Below are 22635 nucleotides of genomic sequence, written 5' to 3' on the forward strand. Positions count from 1 at the left end.
CCTCCCCCTTATTATTTTCTCTTTTTTAAATATTCATTTATTGTCCTCTTTGTATGGACTTAATCTTCAATGTGCTGAACACTATAACCTTTGACATCAAGCATAAGTGTAATTTTCAAGTGAGCCAAAGGGAACAGCAGTCCTCCGGCTCAAACCTTGAAGGTGGCTTACGTTTCTCTCCTCAATGACTTTAATGATCTTTTGATATTTGTATTAGTTGTTCCTTTAACTCTAGTATCTTTAACTCTCATTTCAGCTTGTGACTAAATGGAGCACTATGTTATGCAAAAGTCCAAGACACATAATAGGATTCTTCTTTACAAGCAGGAAATTTTTCTTCAGTGCTGCTGTTTGCAGTTCTTACTTGATTTTTGGCTCATACTTGTGTCAGACCCACTAAAAGTCGAAATTTTGTAAATAGACTTTGTGAAACAATATAAAGCTTGGCAAAATCTTCTTATTGCCTCTACAGCATTTCTGTTCAAAGAGCTAGCTGGAGTTTCTCTGCAGACAGTGGTGCATGCCCTCAAAGGATACACTGTTTAATCAAATGACTGTTTTCTAGTTGCAAGAATAGGACTCTAATCCTCTTTTGTTTAGTCTAAATTAAATTGTTTTATTTCTCATCTTTATTAAATGTCTTCTGACTGAAATCTTGAATTGTTCCTTGCATGAGATCCTGATACTGTTTATAAGTATTTGACTAAGATATATTGTGCCTGTCTGTGCCTAATGAAGCACTAACCAGACTAAATGATGAATGGCAGTTTAATCAATTCAGTTAATTTGGTAACCAGCAGAAGCATATGGAACATAAATTTTAACCTCTCTTTTATAAACACCTGAATTATTCTAAAATTTGACCAAAACTGTTCTTTCCAAAGTTTTCCCCCACTTTTCAATGCCTAAGGAAAAACTTGCTTAATAGATCTTTGCTTTGGGATGTAGAAGTAGAACATAGTGATGAATGCTTGATTTTCTTCTCCAAGAAATTTAGCTATCAACTCTCATTGTCCTGGAACATAAAATTATTTTATTATTCAGTAGTGGTCAAAGCCTTCAGAAACAATAAAGCATGGATTGTCTGCTGATAACCTTAGTTAAGTGATATCTGTAAATACTCAACCCTGGCCTTAATGGAAATATGCAATCTGTTTTCATTAAGTTGTTTTAGTCTAGAACCACTTCTTCAACAGTATATGCACACATATCCCTTAAATTAAATACTGCTTTCCGAATGCATCATCACGATGCATAAACAATGAAAAGGTATGTAATTACTATATTCCAAGGAATTTACTTCTAAAAGCAAAGTTAACTTAGAGGTTATTGCTGGAATTTTCTGACACAGAAACATAACTCAGTTTCCTTTTACCAGGGAGAGCTGGTACCCTAGCGGGTTTTGCAGATTCATTTTGAATCGTATTTTGGATTATTGAATTGGCATTTGTTTGGAGTGGAAGGGTTTTTTGTGTGGTTACTTACACAGACGTAGTTATACAGCATGCTTAGGTGTTTGCACAGAAGTTGTAGAAAAAGGTATGTGGAAAAATGTCATTTAATAAGCTAAAATATATAATCAAATTCTGCGTCCTATCGATAGCTAAGGGGATGTTTTCTCTTACAATTATTTTTGCTGAGGGAACAAGCAACTCTTGAGCTCTTTTATTCATCCAGAAAAGATGCAAATGCAAATTTGTAATTCGTTTTGCTTTTCATATGCGGGAAGTCCACATGTTATCTGAAATTTGGGTTAGAGTCACAGAAACTTTCCTCAACTTCTGAGAATCCATTCTTTGAGCTGTAGTTATTATGTCTCAGGTACTTTCCCCCCCTATTTCCCAATACTTCTGCCAGTGGCTTAACTGAGTGGGATGACGGGGCCTTATGTGAAGTACCTTTTGGGAGAGGACAGGGAGAGGAGCTGTAGTGACGTGGCTGTCGCGACAGGGAGAGGACGTAGCCCATGGCTGCTCCAGCCCATTGAGCACCTCTCAGTCAGAGCTTCTGGGGAATAGGGTCAGCAGCCCCCCAGTGGTATGGGCTTCAGGCTTCGTTCTTTTGTGCTGGAAGAGGGGAGCAGAATGCCCAAGTCCATTCCTGAAGTCACCTCCGTTTGTGCAGTAGCATAGTTCAGTGACTAAGCAGCCACATGCCCTTCACTCATTTTTTTTCCAGATTCTTCTCCCGTGCCTTGCCCTTCTGGTGTGCCTCCATGCCCCATCCCTGTGCCCCTGCAGCTTCTCCTGACAGTGCTCTCTCATTGCCATTCCCACATCCCCAGGATTTATTTGGGAGCATGAGTATGCTGCTCGGGAAGCCCTTGTACAACGAGAAGGCAGCTGCTGTGCCTGCACTTGTCTCGCCAGCTCCCGTCCCTGCTCCTGCTACCTCTATACCTGCCTTAAAACACCTGAGAAGTGTTGATATGTAGACACTGCTTTTACATGCTTGTCCTGCAGTCTGGCATTGATTTTAATAAATAAATAAATGTTATTTAAATACCGGTGATGGGTACAAAAGCATTTCTGCTGGCCATTTAATCTGTAAGAAATCTTTCTAATGTTTCATACTTTTTTTTTTCCCTCTGTAGGGGAGTGGGTTGTATCTTTGTAGAAATGATTCAAGGGGTTGCTGCTTTTCCAGGAATGAAAGACATTCAAGATCAACTTGAAAGGATATTTCTGGTGAGTTCTTTATAGCTGAAGTAATATGCCTAAGAAAACGAAGGATTGAATGATTAATGTTCACATATTTCTTTGTGTCAGGAAGTAAATTACTGATACGGCCAAGGGTCAGAAGCCTAGTCCATAAACTAAATACAGTTTACTTGTTATATTCTTGAAGACCATGTAATAAGATCAGATCCTATTTTTTTCAGTTACTGCTTTTCAAATAATCTACAGAAAGATTTTTATGCAATTGTGGAAAAAAAGCTTTCTAAGTGTAAGGCAAAGGAAATCCACCCAGTTTGTCATCCTCACTTTACAAGTGATTGGAAACGGCAGCTCTGGTTGGTGCTCTATTAATATCATGCTAATGCTGTAATGTTAGTGGGAAGTATTTTTTTGTAACACAGACATATAAAGGAAAAGTAAGACAGGAAATGAGGTGAGAAACAGAATGGGAAATTAGAAAACATGCTTATACTCAAGTTCAACAGGAGTTCCTGATTACTGGTTCTGCAGCCTGGTTGGGCCCTTTATAAAGTACATGGGCAGCCCCCATAGGCACTGGTCACGTATCCACATTGGGAGTGAAAGAAGTCATTTATATTGAGCATAAACCATCATTTACACATTTTTATGTGTTGTGGGTTTTGGTTTTGGGGGATTTTTTGTTGGTTTATTTTGTGGTTGTGGTTTGTTTGTTTCTTTTTAACTTAGTCTTTCTCCCATTGTGGTCTGGCTTTGGCAGTTCCCTTTCAAAAGGCTCAGGAAGGACTTGACTCCCCTATAAAGGGTTTCATTTACTCCGATGCCTGCTGGGAGTTGTGCTGTTGAGGAGTGGGTTTATTCAGGAAAGCCACTGCTTACCTATGTACTAGCCAAAGTGGCCCCTGGTGCTGTGGGGTGGCTGTCAGGGAACATATGGCAAGAGCAGTTTCTTCCCTCAACCTGTTAATCTCTGTTTTGCTTCTGACCACAAATTTAGAAGGGAAGCATGAGTGTACCCTTGCTCTTAAAGATTATTTTGGTAGTAGCCATTTATTTCAAATGCAGAGGATTTATTTGGGATTCTTTTTTGGCCCATGGGAATGAATAGAAAGTCTTTCATAATGTATTTATAAAAATTAGTCTTCATTTTACTCAGACTTGCTTGTACTATATATACTTTTGTTGGAACATCAGGAAATTTAGCAACTGCTTTTAGGAGTGACTCAAAAATGTCTGTCTAAAACAAGACCTCATTTGATTGTGGTATAAAAATATCCAGTTTTCTGTAAAATATTTTGTTATTCTTCCCACTTGACTAATACCCTGAAAATTCTGTGCAGTGGAAAAATAGCTTTTCTGCAATGTGCAGAGAGAACAGCAATTCTGAGCCGCTCCTGTGATGCGTCCAAATGCTTCATTTGTTCTCCAGCTTTTGTATTTTAAGCTAGCAATTTCTGGGCCAGTGTTAGGGTTTTGCTTTCTTAAATTATTACGCTTCTTATTTATTGGAATGAAATTTCCTCCTTATTTATAGAATGTGAAATTTTGGAAACAATAAATTACTCTTTGGGGCTTGATGTCATTTATTGTGGTAAAATTTTAGTGAGTGTTTTTGCTATGGAAATTGAGGAGATTTGTAACAGCAGAAATCAGTGCTTCCTTTAACAGGGCTTTTTTGCACAATGTCATATGAAATTGGATGATAAAGTGCAAAAAGTGATAATGATAGGTATATGATAAAAACCTATTTTTGTAAACCTTTTGTATATTCGCATTTTCTTCTGAGTTTTGAGGCCTGCCAATTTTTTTTTTTTTAATTTCTGTTTTAAAACTGCAGCTGCCAATATTGAGAACAGTGTTAAAATAGCAAGGGAAAATTCTTTAATTTGATGTTTTACAAGCCTTCAAAGAGAAAAGATAGAATTTTGGACTGGACAGTTTTATGGTCCGTTGTAAATCAGAGTTAATTTTTAAATCCCAATTAATTAGGCTTTCTAATGGAAGTGTTTAGTTACCCTTAGCTAAATAGTATCAGTGAGTGCCTTCCTAATGTACTCTAAGCATTATTAAAAATCTAAGTTATATATTTAAAAGTTATAAAACAAAGGATTATTCTTGTTTGGTTTTGTATTTGAACAGAAGGATTAAATTCATTTATTCTCCAGTGAATCATGTATAGTGTGGTAGTTAATAGCGCTAAAGTACAAAATTAATCAGGTTGTTACACCCGATAACTAATACAATTAACTCCCACACAGTGAGCACTTACACAGCTGTGAAGGAAACAAATCAAAGACTTCTCCACAAGGTCGTCCCATAGTTCACATTTTCAACATCCAGTAGTGATGGTTTTCTTCTAACAAAGGGTAGTCTTCTGAAAATGGTGTAAGGTGCAGTCCCCCTTCACACTAATCCTTTCGTCCTGTAGTCCTCTGCTAAAATACACAATTTACACCAAGAGGTATGTCAGTCTGTGTCCTATCTGTGTCCATTCTTACTTATCAGAGCTACTCATCCACAGCACCTAAGAGTCCAGGTTGCAGCTTAAGGCTTTTAGGGAATCAGATGCATTGTAGTAGGAAAGTCACAAACTGCTAATAAATAATAGCCAGGAGAGGTGAACAAAATTTAATGTGAGTAACAGTTTACAATTCTTAAGTGTCTATTTGATTTCCTATTGTATCATTTCCCATTATTACGTAAATGAAATTAAAATACATTGTATGGATGCTGTTTCAGCAATTATCAAGTAGAAGTCAAAGCAAGATTTTCTAAACACTTTTGCATATCTCCACTATGGGCATTCTTCACATATCTACATAGCGAGAGTAGATGCAACCAAGCACACCGCATACATTTCTTTCTCTTTATGATTGATGTTTATTTATGTTTAATAATGGCTTAATTATCTGATTGTATATAACAGATTCATCTGTTATATGAGAGGTTGATCTTTCAGTTTTGCTTAAGAACCTTTGAAGCTCGTGTTTCCTGACTCCTATTGTTTAAACATTTGTGTTTTTTTAAATGGTAATATGCACTGATTCTCTGTTTCTGTTAGTGCAGCTGTGTGTGATAAGCATTCTCAGGGTCCGTTGCTGCCATAGGCCTCAGTCAAAGAGCAAGGATTTATAAACCGGAATCTGTTCTCAGAACTGGACCAGCACTTAGAGAAGCTGATGAAGGAGCAGGTTGCAGGTTGCTACTGTCACACTTTGGATCTGATAATGTGAATTCTTTTTCCCACCTATACTTAAAAGTGTGAGTAACTGTACTTACCAAATAAAATGGAAATCACACATGTAAGTAGGTTGCTTTTTCAAAGAGGCTTTACAGTGAATAAAATGTCTTAATGCAGAGGTGATTTGGTTTAATCAGTATACTATCACATCTGTACTCCTACTTTTTTTCCCACATATTGGAACCGAGGTTACTTTCTGGATAGAACTGCATCATAGAAAATACAAAAGAAAGTGTAATTTAGCCTGTAAGAGCTAGCAAAACTTTTTCCCACAAAGTATTAGTCTAGTGACAAGCACAGCTGAGAATATCCAGTAAATTGTTTGGTTTGCCATTCTCTGAGGTTTTGTTGCAAGATGTGAGGTGCAATGGACCACTGATCTGATCCAATGTTCTCAGCATGACTGTAGTCAGAGTGAAGCTTCCATCAAGTACACGTTGAACAGTAAAACCATGGGAATAGGAAAGATATGTAAGGCAATCTGTTGAATCAAAATAAAACTAGACAAAAGGGGGAAATATCATTTGGCTTCTGATGTGGAGTAGCTAAGATCTTTATCAGTAGTTTATTCCTATTGATCATTTCTTAGCATACATTTCACTAGATGCAAACTTTGAAGTTTTCTGTCTCAAGGAGAACCTGGCCATTGTAAATAAGCTTTAATTATGTCTAGAAGGAAAAGCTGCACCAAATACCTTCAAGCTAGCCCTGCACTGAGGAGAACTGACAGCTCCTTGGATCCGGAGATGATCAGCATGAATCAGTTGAGTGTTAAAGCTGGTTTATTACACAAAGAAGCCTGCAGTCTGCCTGTGCATGCCTTACCCTGAGCCACACTGGAGGTACCAACTTGATTAGATCTCAGATTTTGATGTAAGGTTGTGCTTTTGTACTTGCTGTTCTTAACAGATTCAAACCGGATAGCCAGATGAGAGTTGAATTTCTTGGCTAGCTTAATTTTTCTTCTGGAAAGAGTTTTTTAAATGAGAGGGTATTTCTGACTTTTCCACTTCATGTGAGGTTTCTGAGGGCCACTATAGATCAAAGTGAATTTTCCGTCCAGGCACCGAAGACTTCCCAATAATGGAATGATGACTGAACTGTTGTCTAGGTGCCAACTATGCTGAAAAGTACATTTCACTGCAAGAATAATGTACAAAGAGTTCTCCTGCTATTTTGTAGATCTCTGCACAGGCAGGACAATGGCATTTAAATGCTGTTTTATCTGTAAATGGGCATTCACTCTGCACACCCAGTTGCAGGATGTGCGTGTGCCCGGGAGCCTCCAGCTGCAGGTTGTGTGGCACAGCGGGAGCTCGCAGCCAGAACCTTCTGTCTTTCCTAACACAGAAAGCTGAGGACTCCTCTCTGGTATTGGATGCTGTTGCTCTGTTGGGTGCCATAATGCACAGTATTAAAAAGTGATTAAAAGAGAACAAGATCCATTTTTTGAGCCCAGCAGCCTGGTATGCCCAAGGGTGACGCCTGAAACCCTAGCTTCCTGCATAGAGCTGTACAGCAAAGACTTGCAAGAGTTTGCCATTTCAGATAGCCATCAAAAATGGCATTTTCCTTTTAAACGGGAGTGGAAGTGTTATTTCTGTTATTGAAGATTTATGAGGATAGGAATATTTTTTCTTTTATATATACACATATATACATGCATATATATGACTACATACCTAAACTGTCTTGTATCATGTAATGCAGTGTTTCCTCTGCCACTCCAGTGTTAAGAGGCATTTGCAAAGCTGTGAAGCTTTGTAGTTTTGTATCTGAAGATTTGCTTCATGTCACTAACATCCTCTAAAGCCTGATATAATAGATTTTAAGAGACCATACTTTCATTTAAGCTTACAACAGATGTGAAGGAACTGGCCTTTCTGGTACATTGTGTTCATAATGTCTTTTGGGAAGCTAGCAGTCCTAAACACAAGGGAGGAGTATTTTTAACAACTGGGTTTTGAAGTTAACCTGTGTAATGAGGTGCTTAGTCAAATTTGTTGGTCTTTTATTCCTGTTTCGTTATTCCATACATGGTTTTTTTCTGTCACTTGGTAAATACTTTGGCTCTGAAATACAGCTTGTTCCTCTCTGATGGAATAGATGGACCTGAGCTGAAGTTTTATTTTGTGTAGGCATGGTATCTGTGCTGCTTTGTATGTTGCAGGTGATGAATCTAGTTGGAGAAAAAGTCTTCATCTTTGTCAAACAGATAATTCTTGCTTAGAGGGGGAAAATTTTCTATAAACAGCTTGTGTTTTCCTCCCATCTCTCTCCATTTTCCTCTCACCAATGACTTCATGAGAAAAATGAGGAGCTCTTTTTAAACTCCAATTAAGTAGAAACCTGACAGCTGAGTTCTGTCTTCTATAATACAGCATGTAAGTAGAATGACTGAAGTGCTTTGTAAAAGATTTTGGATTTTGTAAGAGTTCTTTTTAAGGAGTTTACAGCTCAGTTTTAGCTCTGACTGCATTATATTGTCTTCTATATCACTGCATGTGTAGTTTGTTTCCCTTATAACAGGGCACGTGGTATTTGATGTTAGTTTGCATTTACCTCTTGTAAAGAACTCCTGTCCTCATCATATCTGTGTAGCCATAGCCATTGTTGTTCTTTCCCTTACATCACTAAACTTACGTGCTATTGAGTGAACAAACTAGGCCTAAGATTTCAAAATCTTTTAAATCTTGTAAAAATGTAGGAAATTTTCTTGAGGAATATTGCCTCTGTGCGTGTTGTGGTTCAACCCCAGCTGGCAACAAGGACCACGCAGCTGCTCGCTCACTCTGCCCCTGGACGGATGGGAGGACAGAGTCAGAAAATTAGAAGTGAGGAAAAACTCCTGGGTTGAGATAAAGATAGTTTAATAACTAAAGCAAAAGCCAAGCACGCAAGAAAAGCAAAAGAAGAAATTAATTCAATACTTCCCGTTGGCAGGCAGGTGTTCACCCGCCTCCAGGAAAGCAGCAGAATCGTTACTTGGGCAGAGAAATGCCATCACTCCGAACGTCCCCCTGCCTTCCTTCTTCTCCTAGCTTTATATACTGAGCATGACATCATGTATGATGAAATATCCCTTTGGTCAGTTGGGGTCAGCTGTGCCAGCTGTGTCCCCTCCCAATTTTTTGTGCACTCCCAGCCCAATCGCTGGTGGGGCGGTGTGAGATGCCGAAAAAGCCTTGACTGCTTAGCAATAACTAAAAACATTAGTTAATATCATCCTAAATCCAAAACATGGCACTATACCAGCTGCTAGTAAGAAAGTCAATTCTAGCCCAGCCAAAATGATGACAGTGTGTCAGAAAAGGAGGCTTTAAAAAATATTGAAGTTATATCTTGCACTCTGTTAACACTTCTTTTAGCAAGGGGGATGCATAGCCTTCCATTCATCCGTGTTTAAAGTCATAAAAATACGCAGCAGTATGTGACAGACATTTGGCAGGGGAACTGTCAGCTAGTAGCAGGAGGGAAAAGGAGAAGGGGAAAAAACAAGTGACTGTGTTACCCCATCCTTGACTTTCAAGGGCTGGCTGGATGCTAGGCCACCCGGTCACACACCCTCATGCACATGGGTGTCATCCTCTGCTTGCAAGAAAGTGTTCCCATCCAGCTGGCTAATTCTGAGCAAAACCCTGGATGTGGCTGGGATTGCAAGAGCCTGGCTTAGCATCAACCTCATAGTGCAAAACATGAAGAGTAGTTCTATCAGAACTAGAACTAGTAGAGCTACTAAAACTACTACTAGAGTTATCGTAAAAAGAAAACAAATTAATACATGGTTCAGTGGAAAACAATGGCTTTATGGTTTTCTTTGGAATCGGAATGTTTCTTTAGTATCTGCCATATTTCAGTTGCTGAATGAGAAATAGGCTGTAATTATAAGGAAGCATTGTTTCTTTTCCAGGCATGTCTCTGGCTGTTGATAGGGTGGTTACAGGCAATACGTTGAAAAAAATGTGCTGAGACTCAGCTGATGTAAATCAGTGCAGCTCTGTTTACTTACGTGTACATCTTTGCAGGCACCTTCCTTGTTGGCCCCATACACCTTAGAAAGGGATACTTTTTCCCCCTGTGTAAAATCTCTCTCTGTAGAGGTGTGTCCACATGTGTCACAGAGCTGTAATTGCCAACGTTTTTGTGTGCAGGTGGCACTCAACAGAAATGCAGTTACAAGCGATTTGTGCATATTACAAATGGAGGTTAAGCTCATTCAGAACAAAAGCATTGGTCTGTTATCCAAAAACTTGTGCTACAATATAATATCGTGCCATATAAAAGCCCATTCATAAACCTGCTCTGATATGCCGGCTTTATTTAGTAGGAAAGATAATACATGGTAGGACATGAAATAGTAATATTGCTTTCTCTTTCCATTTCATAAATCAAGGAACAAAGTTTAATACACTTGAACCTTCTCTTTTCCCTTCCCTCTATTGCTTATATCTGAATTGCACATCACATGCCATAAGCGGGTTTTCTGAAGAGCGTCTTGGTTGCCAAAATTGTTGTTTATAATCTGTTCAAACATCCTTGAAGTTGAAAACATGTAAAAATCAATGTGAGGAAGTTTTTTTAGATGATGATTTTAGAGACAGGTTAAGAGAATCTAAGATTGATATGCCTTACCTGTCTGCGTGTTTCCTAAAAGACTTCAAGAATAGTAACTGATTTCTTCTGCCCTCCTAAGAACTGGTAAAAGTGTATAGCTTTTTCTATCTTGGTATCTGGGGGAAGAGTCTCCTTCAGCCTATGCACATGCCTGTGAAACCATATACAATGGGCCTAATTCGAATATTCAGTGTTTCCTGAATCAGTGCCCTAGGCTGGGTATTCATCAAGATGCTGAGCGCTTGCCATAAGATTGTCTTCAAGTATCACCACCATTTACACAAGCTGCTAAGCCTCAGTATCTTTCTATAAGCTAAATGTAAATTTTCTGGTAAGCTTAGTGATTTCAAGAGGTTTCAAGTTTTCAAGAGCTAGCATTAACCCACCTTGATTAGAACAGCTGCTTTTCTAGTTCATTAAATGCCTGCAGTTAAATAGTTTAGGCATTTAATTTGACATATTTTGTATAATCTTGTCTGACATTTTTATATATATATATATAAAAAAGTGCTGTCACACAATTTCTGTGTGTCCACTATCTGTGTGTTGCCATTACTTATGTGGCTTTCACAGAGAAAAGAAAATTGGGGGAACACATCTCCCCTGGATTTTTTTATTCTTTTTTTTTTTAAAATCATTACTACTGTCTTTTTATTATAAGAGAAAAGTATCCAACAGGAAAAAAAAGCTGGATTAGTTTGAAACTGCCTCAAAAAGTACTGGACAAAATCAGTATTAGTAAGTAGGAAAATGAAAGAAAAAAGACTATAGAAATGGAATATATTCTATTTTATAAGAAGATGTCCAAAAAAAGTTGTCTCGTGCAGGAAGTGAGAGTAAGAGAATTACCTGAGTAGGATCTTTATGCAGTAGGGATTCTCAACTGAGTGGAAATAAATAGACCAGGTTTTGACATACACAATATTCTATTTCATTCTTGTTTCATTGGTTCTTCCTTCCCCAGTCTTCTGATTGCTCCATTTGAGTTAACTTGGAGGCCATAGCAAAACTGGTTTCTCTAGCTGTGAGTTACAGGAAGAAAAATGTCCTGTGTTCACTATTTGTCCTTAGAGTGTGCGTGTATATCACTGTGAGCAGTATTTCTGGCAATTGACATCTCTTTCTGAGTACAGCAGAGAGAGCTAATAATGTTTTGTGAGAACATAATGATAATTCTTCATGGTGCTTTTTCGAGGCTCAAAATGATGAAATCTCAGTGATGAAACAGAACCGCATACAGTGAATTCTTAACAGAGAGTGTAGTATGATGCAATAGGTATGTCCTCATATAAATATGATTGCCCTGATGATTATTACATCCAGAGGAGAAATCAAAGGAAATTTTTAGGCATCTACTTAACCCTCTGAATGTTTAGAGTTGGATTTCTATATTATCTTTTAATGGGTGACAAATCAGTTGATCTTGTGAATTTTCAATTTGATTAAACTTTACTGTGTCATAAAGAGAATTTATATTTTTAGAATAACTTGTGCTTAGTTACTCTTAAAGTTATTTAAAAATAATCTGCAGTTACTTCCCTTCTTCAAATGGGAATTATTTTCATTGTAACTCATTTTCATCTTAGAACGTTTTAGATTTGTGATTTTTTTCCCCAGTGTATCCCGAATGTAATTATTTTACAATAGCTGGTAATTGTGCTTTTCTGATAAGAGACAGAAAAGTTGCATGAAGTTTGTTTCACTGAACTGGCCCTTCAGCAAAATCAGAGGGAATGCAGCCAGGGATACTGTCAATGTGTTGGTTGTCCTTCATGTCTCATCTTGGTGTGTGTCCATACAACCTGTTGCTCAATTTTTTTTTAAAAAAGCCTTAATAATTTGGATGTTGGAGATCCCAGGCATTCTGGTGTAGTCTGCTTTGGTCTGATGACTGAGATATTTGGTTAATAACATTGCTATGCTGCTGGATCGGCTCGTTAGAGTGTGCTAGTATTGCTCCTTGGAAAGGCAGGGGTAGAGAGGAGTCCTCCTGACCTCACAGTATCATAGCATTTCATCAGCTGCTCAGCAGTTCAAAGCAGGGTAGTAACTGTAGCCAGGCCAAATCCTATTTTGTTTGCTTTATGCTCCATAAAACGTGTTCCATGCTGCATGAAATCCCTGTAGTACCCTTTTCTGTGTAAAAAAATATAATTTGGGTGTAGCTGAAAACTACAGATAGTGAAAGACCTGTTTCTTACACTTCTTTCTGGCATTGCTTTCAGTAAAATGTATGTTCAGTGCAGCTTTGTATCACTTTTGCTTTATATTATCTTATTCTTGCTAATGCTTTTATGATTTTGTTGCTTTTGCAGCCTTTTAACTAAATGATCACGTCATGCTGCTCATCTGCATTCCTCATGTAGTCCAAGAGATCAGCAGTGCCTACGCTGTAGAGATGTTGATTTTTCTCTCTGCTAACTAGTTAGTTACCCTTGTTTCTTTGGTGAAACATCTCCCTGTCTACTAATTGTGAGATCTTTATGGTTTACCTCCAAAATATTATGATTTGCCCTGTTAAAGAATTAATATAATCATTTTAGTGTTATTTTATCTGATCCCCCATCATTTTTCAGCCTTTCTGTCATCAATATTTCAGATGGTGCATTTCTGTGAACCTTAGTATATTGGGTATGGGGGGGATAAGAAGCTGTAACTCCAGTCTGTCTTTTCCTCTCCATTATTATTGACTACTAGTGGTATTGAGGCTCTTTGTCATGTGTCAGTGCAAATTATCTTTTCTGTATTTACATATCCTATTTATTTATTTATCCATTTCCCCCAATGGTTTATTGTTTGGGTTTTGTTTTGTTCTGTTTTTCTGAAAAAGAGTAGACTGTGATACGCAGGTCTTAAGCAGGACCAATCTCTTCAGGCTTTGCCTTCATTCATTCACACTTCATCAGTGATTGTTTCAGTGCAAGCCCCTTCAATTTCTTTTGGAGCTGTAAGCAGTAAGTTCTTCAAATCCCTCCCAGTCCTCACAGCTCCCTTTTCCAGTGCGTAGAGAGGAGAAGTTCTAGCAGCTCCAGGAAAGTAGTTCCCTTTTGCCCAAAAGTGAGGCTGCAAAGAGCAAAGGCTGCCACTGCAGCTGCCCTGCACGTGGCTTAGAGCACGTTTAAATGGAGACGGGAGATGGGAAATCTCTCCTGCCTGGTGTTTTCTAGAGCTCGGAAGTCACGGGGAAAGTTGCTGAGTGCACTGGCGTGAAAGCAAACAACTGTGTTCCCTGAGGCTGGGAGTGCAGATGCCTCTTCCAGCTGAGCAGCACCTGCTCTCACCTTCATCTAAATAAGCTAAATGAAAAGCCTTAGCCAACCTACCAGCTGATTCTTAAAGCCACAGCTACTAAACGAGCAATAAATGGTTAAATCATACAGTTTCCAATTTTCAGAAAACTTGAGCAAAACCGGCTTCTGATCTCTACATTTTGGCATGTACCTTGTGGTGTCAGGAGAATGAACCCGAGAGTTGCAAGGAAATGGGTAAAGAAGGTGTCAGGAAAATGGGTCGATGCTCTGGTGAAGAACTCGCTGGAAATTTGCAAAGTGCTGTGGAGTGAGGTGTGCTAGCTCGCTGTGCTGCAGTGGAGGGTACAGGTTCCACTCAGCCACTGCCTCCCATTGATCTTACTGTCTTCTGGTTGAGAATGAGTGTCTCTCTAGGGTTCTGCCCCAACCCCACTTAAAATGTGTTGGCTTCTTTTAGAGCCAGTGTCTCTCTATCAGAAATAGGCAGACATTTCCCCCATTTTTAGGAAAAAAAAACCCTAAATTTATGTACTGCTTGGAGACTTCAGTTTTTCATTCTGCTTGCTTGTTTGGTTCGTATGATTCAGAAGGATAGTCAGAAGTATAAAACTCTTGCTTTTTTAGCAGCAAAATACCGCCATTTGGAAAGAATACACCAAGCATCATGCTGTGGTTTATTGTAGGAGGCACACTTGAAACTGAATCATTTGAAATGGATTTTTAGTGATAAGGTTAGACATTTTTTAAAGTTATTTGATTCGGGAATTCTGATAAGGTTCAGTGTAGGAATCAGCAGGGTATTTAGCCATCCAGGAAGAGTGCTTTTACATCTACCACATATACCCAACACAATTGGAGCTCATTATTAATACACTCACTGTTTCAGAAATATTGTAACACCTGGACCTGCACAATTCTTCAAATGGCAGCATGACTGGCTGCCTTCATTTACTGCAGATTGAATAAACGGTCACTTAAAAAAACTTGACAGAATACCCACTGCTTCACTGGACTCCATGTGGCTGCACAGATCTATTCAAAACAGAGATTATTACAAGAATAAGGCCTTAGTTGGCAAAATAAGGAGTAGGCAAACTTCTGGATGATCTGATCTGATTCTAGTTTCATGCTGTTCTGTAATGCTAAGCACCAGGCTTAATATACAGGTCTCGGCATATGTTACCTCCCAAGGATTTTTAGATCAAGAAAAATAATTTTCATTATATGCCTTTTGGGTTTTTTTTCAGACAGTGAGCTCATCAGCTCAGTTGGCCCAGCTATAGTGTTTTATCCACCTTAGTACAACAGCTTTCCTCTCCACTGCAAATTCATTTCTGTCACATAAGGTCATGTCATGACCTTCTATTGTGCTGGTCATATGCTGTTCCTTGTACATGAGGAATGGCAAGTCCTGGTGTGGTGTCACAGCAAGGCTGGCTCGTTCCTCCAATGTGTTGTGACTGGTCACCAGGCAAAGGGTTTCCAGTACTGGAGAAGTACAGTGCACTTTACTGCTTGGGAGTGGGGTTTTGCTCCTGGGAAACGTGGATTGGTTTCTATGAATACCATTGAGTCAGGTCCTGGTGTGTTGATGGTCCTTATCAGGAATGGATGTGACCCCAAATGTGCTGGTTTGTTCAAATAGTTGTAGTTAAACAATGGCATACGGAAGAAGCATAATTTTATTTTGAATAAAAATGTTTTCCTTGCTATTTTTATGATGATTCATAGAAAGATTCATAAATTTGGTCCATTTCAGTAAGCTCTCCAGCTGAATGGCAGCTTTAAGCCCTTAGGTATCCTGATGCAATGGTGTAGCTTTGCCCATGCCAACTGGATTGGACACTGCAACACTCAGTAGGAGTTTGTGTATGTTAACTGAGCCAGTTTTATGGTCTTCAAAAAGACTGTAAAGCCAGCTTTATGATCCAAAAGTGGCATTGCTTTTCCGATAAGTCAGCATTTCCAAAAAAATCCTGTGTAGTGCATACCTGGAATTTAAATGAGCCAGGTGCTGAGCCAGCGCAGCAGGGCTTGTGGAAGTACATTTCATAAAAAGCCTCCCACAGGCTTTTTTGGTTTTCCCCCCCCTCCCTTTTTTGGTTTTAAGAAAAAAGTCAGTAAAAAGTCAGTAAAAAAAACCTTAAAACATATCTTTAAAGAGCATACTTAGCAGAGGGCTGTCTGTTTGGATGGGTTATTCCAAAGGCTTTATAACACAAACAGGATAGGAAATCTGAAATGCAGAGTATATACCTTTCTGTACAAAGAAAATAAGAGCAGATTTTAAAGTATATATAAACAAGTCTGACTTGTCAGCCAGGGGGTCCTTCGACAGAAAATTGCTGTCTTCCTTCTCTTTTGCAGTGAAGAAAACGGTTCTGTTTCTTCCCAAATGTAAGGAAGAGACCTTCCATCTTAGAAATCATCATCAACTGCTTCTTCACATCTATTAACACCCAGATCTTACTTGTTGAAATCCTTCCCTCTCTGTAACTTTATTTGAGAGCTCACAAGCTCTGGCAATGCCAGAAGAGCAAACTTGCCTCCTTGGAGGCTGGGAAAGAGATTTGTTGAGGTTAGCTGTAATCTTCTGCATGATTTTTCTTCCCAGTTTTTTCCTGATCCACAGCTTCGAAGTCTACAAAAGCTTTCAAATTCTCTTCCCTTCTTACTAAGGAGCAGTTTCATCCTGTTGAGCTGTTTTAGTTTTTGCAGCTACAAAGAAACTAAGTCTTGTTTAATGTCAGGATTTTTTTATTCTGATGATGAGATTGTTTGCTGATGGAAGGAGACTCCTCAGCACAGGTTGCTGGGAAAGATGGAGGGACAGTGTTTGCCAAATCTTAGTATTTTTAACACTAGTCTCATTCACAAAAATGTTTTAGTAAGAATCATTAAATAAAAAAATGGTTTCTTCCATCCTGTGAACCTTTATGAAAGTTACAAGTTACTAAAATAGGGCATTACAACGACTGACTACCTATAGGAAGAGGATGCTACAGCCCAGAACAAGTTGTTTCACACTTGCTTTTCTTTTCATTGTGAAATTTAGATTAAATGACTCGAGGTTTGCTCTCTCTCCAATTTAGACTGGATTATGGACAGAATTAGTTTCTAAAAGTCATCTCATTAGCAGAGCTGTTTTTGTGATTCAAAGTATGTATTTAGTAGACCCTTTTTGGAATAAACAAAACTTTCCCCTGACTGAGCAGTGAAGGGAATTGGCATATCAAACCTCCGTAGTGCTTTGTTGTAAGGCTGGGGATTTAATTGAATCCTGTCCTGATGGTCTGCAGTGCTGGTTCTGTGGTGATGCCTGTTTTGTTCCTCCTTTTCCTTCTCTTCCCAGCTGTCACACACAGCTCGTGTAGAGAGAGCAGGTAGAACCTGGCTCTGTGGCAGCAGACAGGCATGTTCATGAAGTCTCCAGTCCCCATCATCTTCCTCTCGGTTAGCAGAGTTGCAGTGATGTCTCTGCCAGGGTCTGTCACACAGGTAGCTGTGGTTACCATGGGTACGAAGAGAACGATGAGTTTGTTGACTTGTGCCGCAAGCAGCGTGGAAACAGTGTTGGGATAAATTTAACTTATCGATGCAGGCAGCTAGTCAAATATCACTTGTATAAACAAAGTAAGATTGGAAAAATCGCATATCAAAAAGGTTTCCTGGTAAGACTTCTTTGTATTTTGATTCTATGGGGAAAGGATTTTAAGAGCAGTTGGGTCCTATACTATTTCAAATACTTCATTTTTCATCCTTAACAGATCTAGAACACAAATATTAGTTGAACTTGTTATTTTTTTAAATTAATGTGTGTTATTAAAATTCTGTGGGAATGTTGATAGTAATTCGTATTTTGCTTTCCTCATCCATACAAGCACATTACCTAAATGTTTTTGAGGCCAGCTTCATCGTAAGTCACTCCTTATGCTCCAAGCAGGTGGCATTACCCACGTATAGTGGAGTGGCGATATTCCACTTGATGACTGAGTCAGCCTTTTGTTAGAGGTGAACCTCTTTCTGTTCTTACTGCTTCTTTTTTCACCTTAGAGACTAAGCCTCAGTAATTTCTATTTTTTCATGAAACAGCATCACTTCACGGACAGCAGAAATATGTTTATGGGGTTGGGGAGGAGTTGCTTTCTCTCTTTTTTGTTACTGTTGTGTCCTGTACTCGTTGTCTGTAGAGCAGGTACTTCTTAGAGCTCTTGGAAGAATTTAATACCTTGGTTTTGGGGTTTTTTTTGATAAGACGATGGTTAGATCATTCACAAAATAACTTGCGAAAGAAGTACTCCAATCAGCTTGTTTTCTAACCAGCCTTGTTTTCTTTTAAATCCATAATTCTGATTTAATGTCCTGAATGAATGCAGATGATTACATTAAACATATTCTGCTACACATTACCATTGTGCGTATTAAATGGTGGTTGAATTTCTTTTTCCTTTCACCCTATATCATCACTGCAAGTTTTTTTCTGTGACTTGGTAGCATTTACAGGGACATAAGGAAGCAAAAAATGCAACCTGTTTTATACATAAAATTAAGAATAAGAATTTGAAAGTTTTATTTTGTCTGTAAAGAATTATGGGCTCTTGTTTAACAGTCTTGTTCTGAAAAGGAATCATAGAAGTTACATTACATTTTCTGTATGCTCAATATGTTGCATCTCTATTTCACTGGTACTTTCTTACCTTTGGGAATAATGAAGGGATGTTTTGATGACATTGGCAAAAAAATACGGAAAGAGTTCCCTACGTAAGAAAAATATTTTTTACTAACATACAGTTTTCAGGCTCTGAACAAGCCTTCAGTGTTTTCCACATGAGAGGAGACTGCCTTGATCACACAGTCTCTCTTCAGTTGTTTTAACTTTGAAATGATGTGGATTACTGGTTTAGGAACTATATGTGATTTTTGCTATTCATTTAATGAAGGACAATCAATAGGCATATGGCCTTTATTTTTCATTAATCCAAATAAATGTATTGTTGGCATCTTAGCTGATAGACATTGTTTCTGTATTGAAAAATGAGGTGACTTTTTCATTGCAGCTGGGAACCCTGGAATATCCACAACCTTTCCAAAGTTAAAATGTGTTTGGCCTCAGTCTAACAAACACATAAATGCATTATACAAACTGATAGCTTTATATTATTACAGAAAGTGAATTGCTAAGCTCCTGATGTGAAGAAATGACTGGTATTGAGGCAATCCCATTTCTGTCTGTATCTTTTGGATATTAAACTTGACACTCAACTGTCATCCTCTGTGCCCAGCAGAGAGCTGGAGAAACCTCGCTGCAGTTGTCGGTCAGCAGACTCTGAGTCAGCAGGCATAATGCACAAATAGTTGCTCATTATTTTTTTTTACCTATTATACTAAGACCAAATGCTAAGCTGAAGGATGAAGTTCCTTCTTTGGTGTTCACTAGTACACGTACTTTGTGCTCACTGACATTATCAGTTGGTAAAACAACACTTCAGCTTCAGTTGTGAAAGATGTGGTTAAGATCTACCTACCTGTGACTCCTTGGGAGGTGAATGCGGCAGTAGGTGGATCATCTGGACAAAAGGATTAGCGCCAGGACAGACTGCAAGGGGGAGACATCGCATAAGCTTCTCCTCTTCCCTATGAGATGGGAAGTTCCATGTTCAGAGGTAGCTCTGGGAGTGATGGAGCTGCCATGGTGAAACCCTGGATCTCACAGAGTTTGCTTTAGAGCTCAAGAGCCAAATCTAAGCAGTAATGTACTTTTCTCTAATGAAAAGGAAAATAAGTCCTAGGTTTTTTACTAAGTTGAAAGCTTCCTTACATAAGTATGTTTTGGAAGAATATAGCAGATTTTTGTTGAAAAACAGAAGATCTGAAACCTCCAAATCTCACTCAACAGAAATAGATTGCTGATTTGGAAGTGGTTCTGCAACATCTATCTTCTTCTCCTTTTTGTTATGTTTGATTCCTCGGACAGATATAGTCTCCTGGGGTACAACCTTGGGTGAGCTGAGGACTCACTAAACGCAGTGTGTTTTACCCAGCAAATAGGAAGACTGGAACAGGAATCTTGATCATCCTTAAAAGGAAAAATAAAAAGAGAAACCAATTCTATATCCATCTTGTAACTTTTCCTAGTTAAAATTCTAGAGCATTTTTCAATAAAAGTCTCTTTTTATTAAAGGGGGAGGGGAGAAGAAGATTCACCCTCCTGACTTTTTTTTGACTAAACTTTGTTTGTTCATCACATTGACCTAACGTGAAAAAACCTGAAAATTCAGCAAATTGCTTAGCCTAATGTCTATAAATGTTGTCTAAGGAAAGACATCTAGTTTGCATATTGATGTTGTTTTTCATTCTGCTCTGTTGCTACAAAACCCTGAATAATACCACAGGCTGCATGTTCTTTGTCTTGTTGAAGTCTAAACCATCACTTTTGTTGAGAATTGTCAGATCCAACAAGGGTTAAAGCATTATTTCTGTCATATACAGCTTTGTATATTCAAAAGTTGTAGTGCAACTGGAAATGCTTGTTCATTATTAATTACACCAGCACTTGGGAAAGAGCCACTGGGAAAGATTTGTACTGCTGCGCATCTCACAAGATATTCAGATGACTTATCCGGACAAATGGTTACCCAGAATGACCTTATTGCATGGCAGTATTAGCATTCAAAGGAGAACACAGGACAACATGACTAATTATGTTGGTAGAGCAGCATAACACTTACCGTAAAAGAATGGTTCCCTTGCACATCAAGGAGCAGATTAATTAAGGGAATGATGAGTCTTTGTAAAATTAGATGCAAAAAGCGAACACATTTTTTCTTATATTAAAAAAGTAAGACAATGCATTTGTGTTGCGTTTCTTGGGATATTTTTCTATATCATGATTATATACGGAGATTTGAACAGCAGGTTCTGTTTTCATAACTTTCTGCCAAATCGTAAGAATGTCAACTGGCAGTAGGGGTATTTGGCCCTGAGTACCCTAATGTATTGTAAGTCTGTTATTTTTGTATAAATAGATTTCTCACCCTACAAATTAGATTGGAATCTGTCCCTGATTTTAGTCCCTTAATTCTCTTTTTGTAAGCTGCAAAACAAGGCGGATCCTTCTCCCCCATGGTGTTACCTGTGAACTCCGCTTTGCATTGTTTATAACAGGTGTCAAAATGCATTGCTTTGGGTTACCTAGTTCCACCTCATCAAAACAGGATTGATTGCTGCTTAGAAACATCACTTGCAAGGTTATGCTTACAAATCTCTTCATGTTGACATACCTGTGGGCAGTGACTGTTTTATCTTGATCACAGAATCACAGAATCACCATGGTTGGAAGGGACCTCTGAGATCATCGAGTCCAACATCAAAAAAAGAAAACCAACCATAAAACACAACACCCCACCACATCACACCCACCCACAAACCAATAATCTTGGGCACTAGAGCATGCCCTGAAGAGCCATGTGTGCACGTTTCTTAAATACCTCCAGGGATGGTGACTCCACCACCTCCCTGGGCAGGCTGTTCCAGTGCCTGACCACCCTCTCAGGAAAGTCATTCTTCCTAATATCTAATCTAAACCTCCCCTGCCCCAACTTCAGACCATTTCCTCTGGTCCGGTCATTATTCCCTTGGGAGAAGAGACCAACACCCACCTCTCTACAGCCTCCTTTCAGGTACTTGTAGAGGGCAATGAGGTCTCCCCTCAGCCTCCTTTTCTCCAAACTAAACATGCCAAGTTCCCTCAGCCTCTCCTCATATGACTTACTCTAGACCCCTCACCAGTTTGGTGGCTCTCCTCTGGACACGCTCCAGCACCTCAATATCGTTCCTGTAGTGAGGGGCCCAAAACTGAACACAGTACTCAAGGTGAGACATCACCAGAGCCGAGTACAGAGGCATGATGACTTCCCTACTCCTGCTGGCCACACTATTCCTGATACAGGCCAGGATGCTGGTGGCCTTCTTGGCCACCTGGGCACACTGCTGGCTCATGTTCAGCCGGCAGTCCACCAACACTCCTAGGTCCTTTTCTGCTGGGCAGCTTTCCAGCCACTCTTCCCCAAGCCTGTAGCATTGCCTGGGGTTGTTGTGACCGAAATGCAGGACCCAGCACTTGGCCTTATTAAACCTCATCCCATTGGCCTTGGCCCATTGATCCAGTCTGACCAGATCCCTCTGTAGAGCCTTCCGACCCTCAAACAGATCACTTCCACCTAGTTTGGTGTCATCTGCGAACTTACTGAGGGTGCACTCAATCCCCTTATCTAGATCATCAGTAAAGATATTAAACAAGACTGGCCCCAAAACTGAGCCCTGAGGGACACCACTGGTGACCGGCCGCCAACTGGATTTTGCCCCATTAATCACAACTTTCTGGGCACAGCCATCCAGCCAGTTTTTTATCCAGTGAAGGGTACACTTGTCTATGCCATGATTCGCCAGTTTCTCCAGGAGAACGCCATGGGGGACGGTGTCAAAGGCCTTACCAAAGTCCAGGTAGACAACGTCCAGAGCCTTCCCCTCATCGAGAAAGAGGGTCACATGGTCATAGAAAGAGATCACGTTAGTTAAGCAGGACCCCTCCCTTTCATAAACCCATGCTGGCAGGCCCTGATCCTCTGCCTGCCCTGCACTTGCCGTGAGAGCTCTCCCAAGATGATCCTCTCCATGATCTTTCCCGGTACCAAGGTCAGGCTGACAGGCCTATAGTTTCCCGGATCCTCCTTCCGGCCCTTCTTGTAGATGCGTGTCACATTGGCCACCCGCCAGTCAGCTGGTACCTCCCCTGTTGACCAGGATTGTTGATGGAGAGAGACTTGGTGAGCTCTCCTGCCAGCTCCCTGAGTACCCTTGGGTGAATCCCATC

At 39.5% G+C, this 22635-nt stretch overlaps 1 protein-coding gene across 4 annotated transcripts in view; it reads left to right on the forward strand.

Annotated features, from left to right (window-relative positions):
- The window catches only part of CDK14 (cyclin-dependent kinase 14), a 323677-nt gene that overhangs the window by 189977 nt on the left and 111065 nt on the right, over window positions 1-22635 (forward strand). For all 4 annotated transcript variants that reach the window (XR_001411694.1, XM_014939683.1, XM_014939682.1 and 1 more), the window contains exon 9: window positions 2594-2687. Coding sequence is in view for 3 of the 4 variants with exons in the window: in XM_014939683.1 (XP_014795169.1) it covers window positions 2594-2687 (94 nt within the window). In the remaining variant the exon portion in view is untranslated. The remainder of the gene's footprint in view (window positions 1-2593; window positions 2688-22635) is intronic.

Source organism: Calidris pugnax, unplaced genomic scaffold (genome assembly GCF_001431845.1).
Source record: "Calidris pugnax isolate Ruff unplaced genomic scaffold, ASM143184v1 scaffold101, whole genome shotgun sequence".
NCBI lineage: Eukaryota > Metazoa > Chordata > Aves > Charadriiformes > Scolopacidae > Calidris > Calidris pugnax.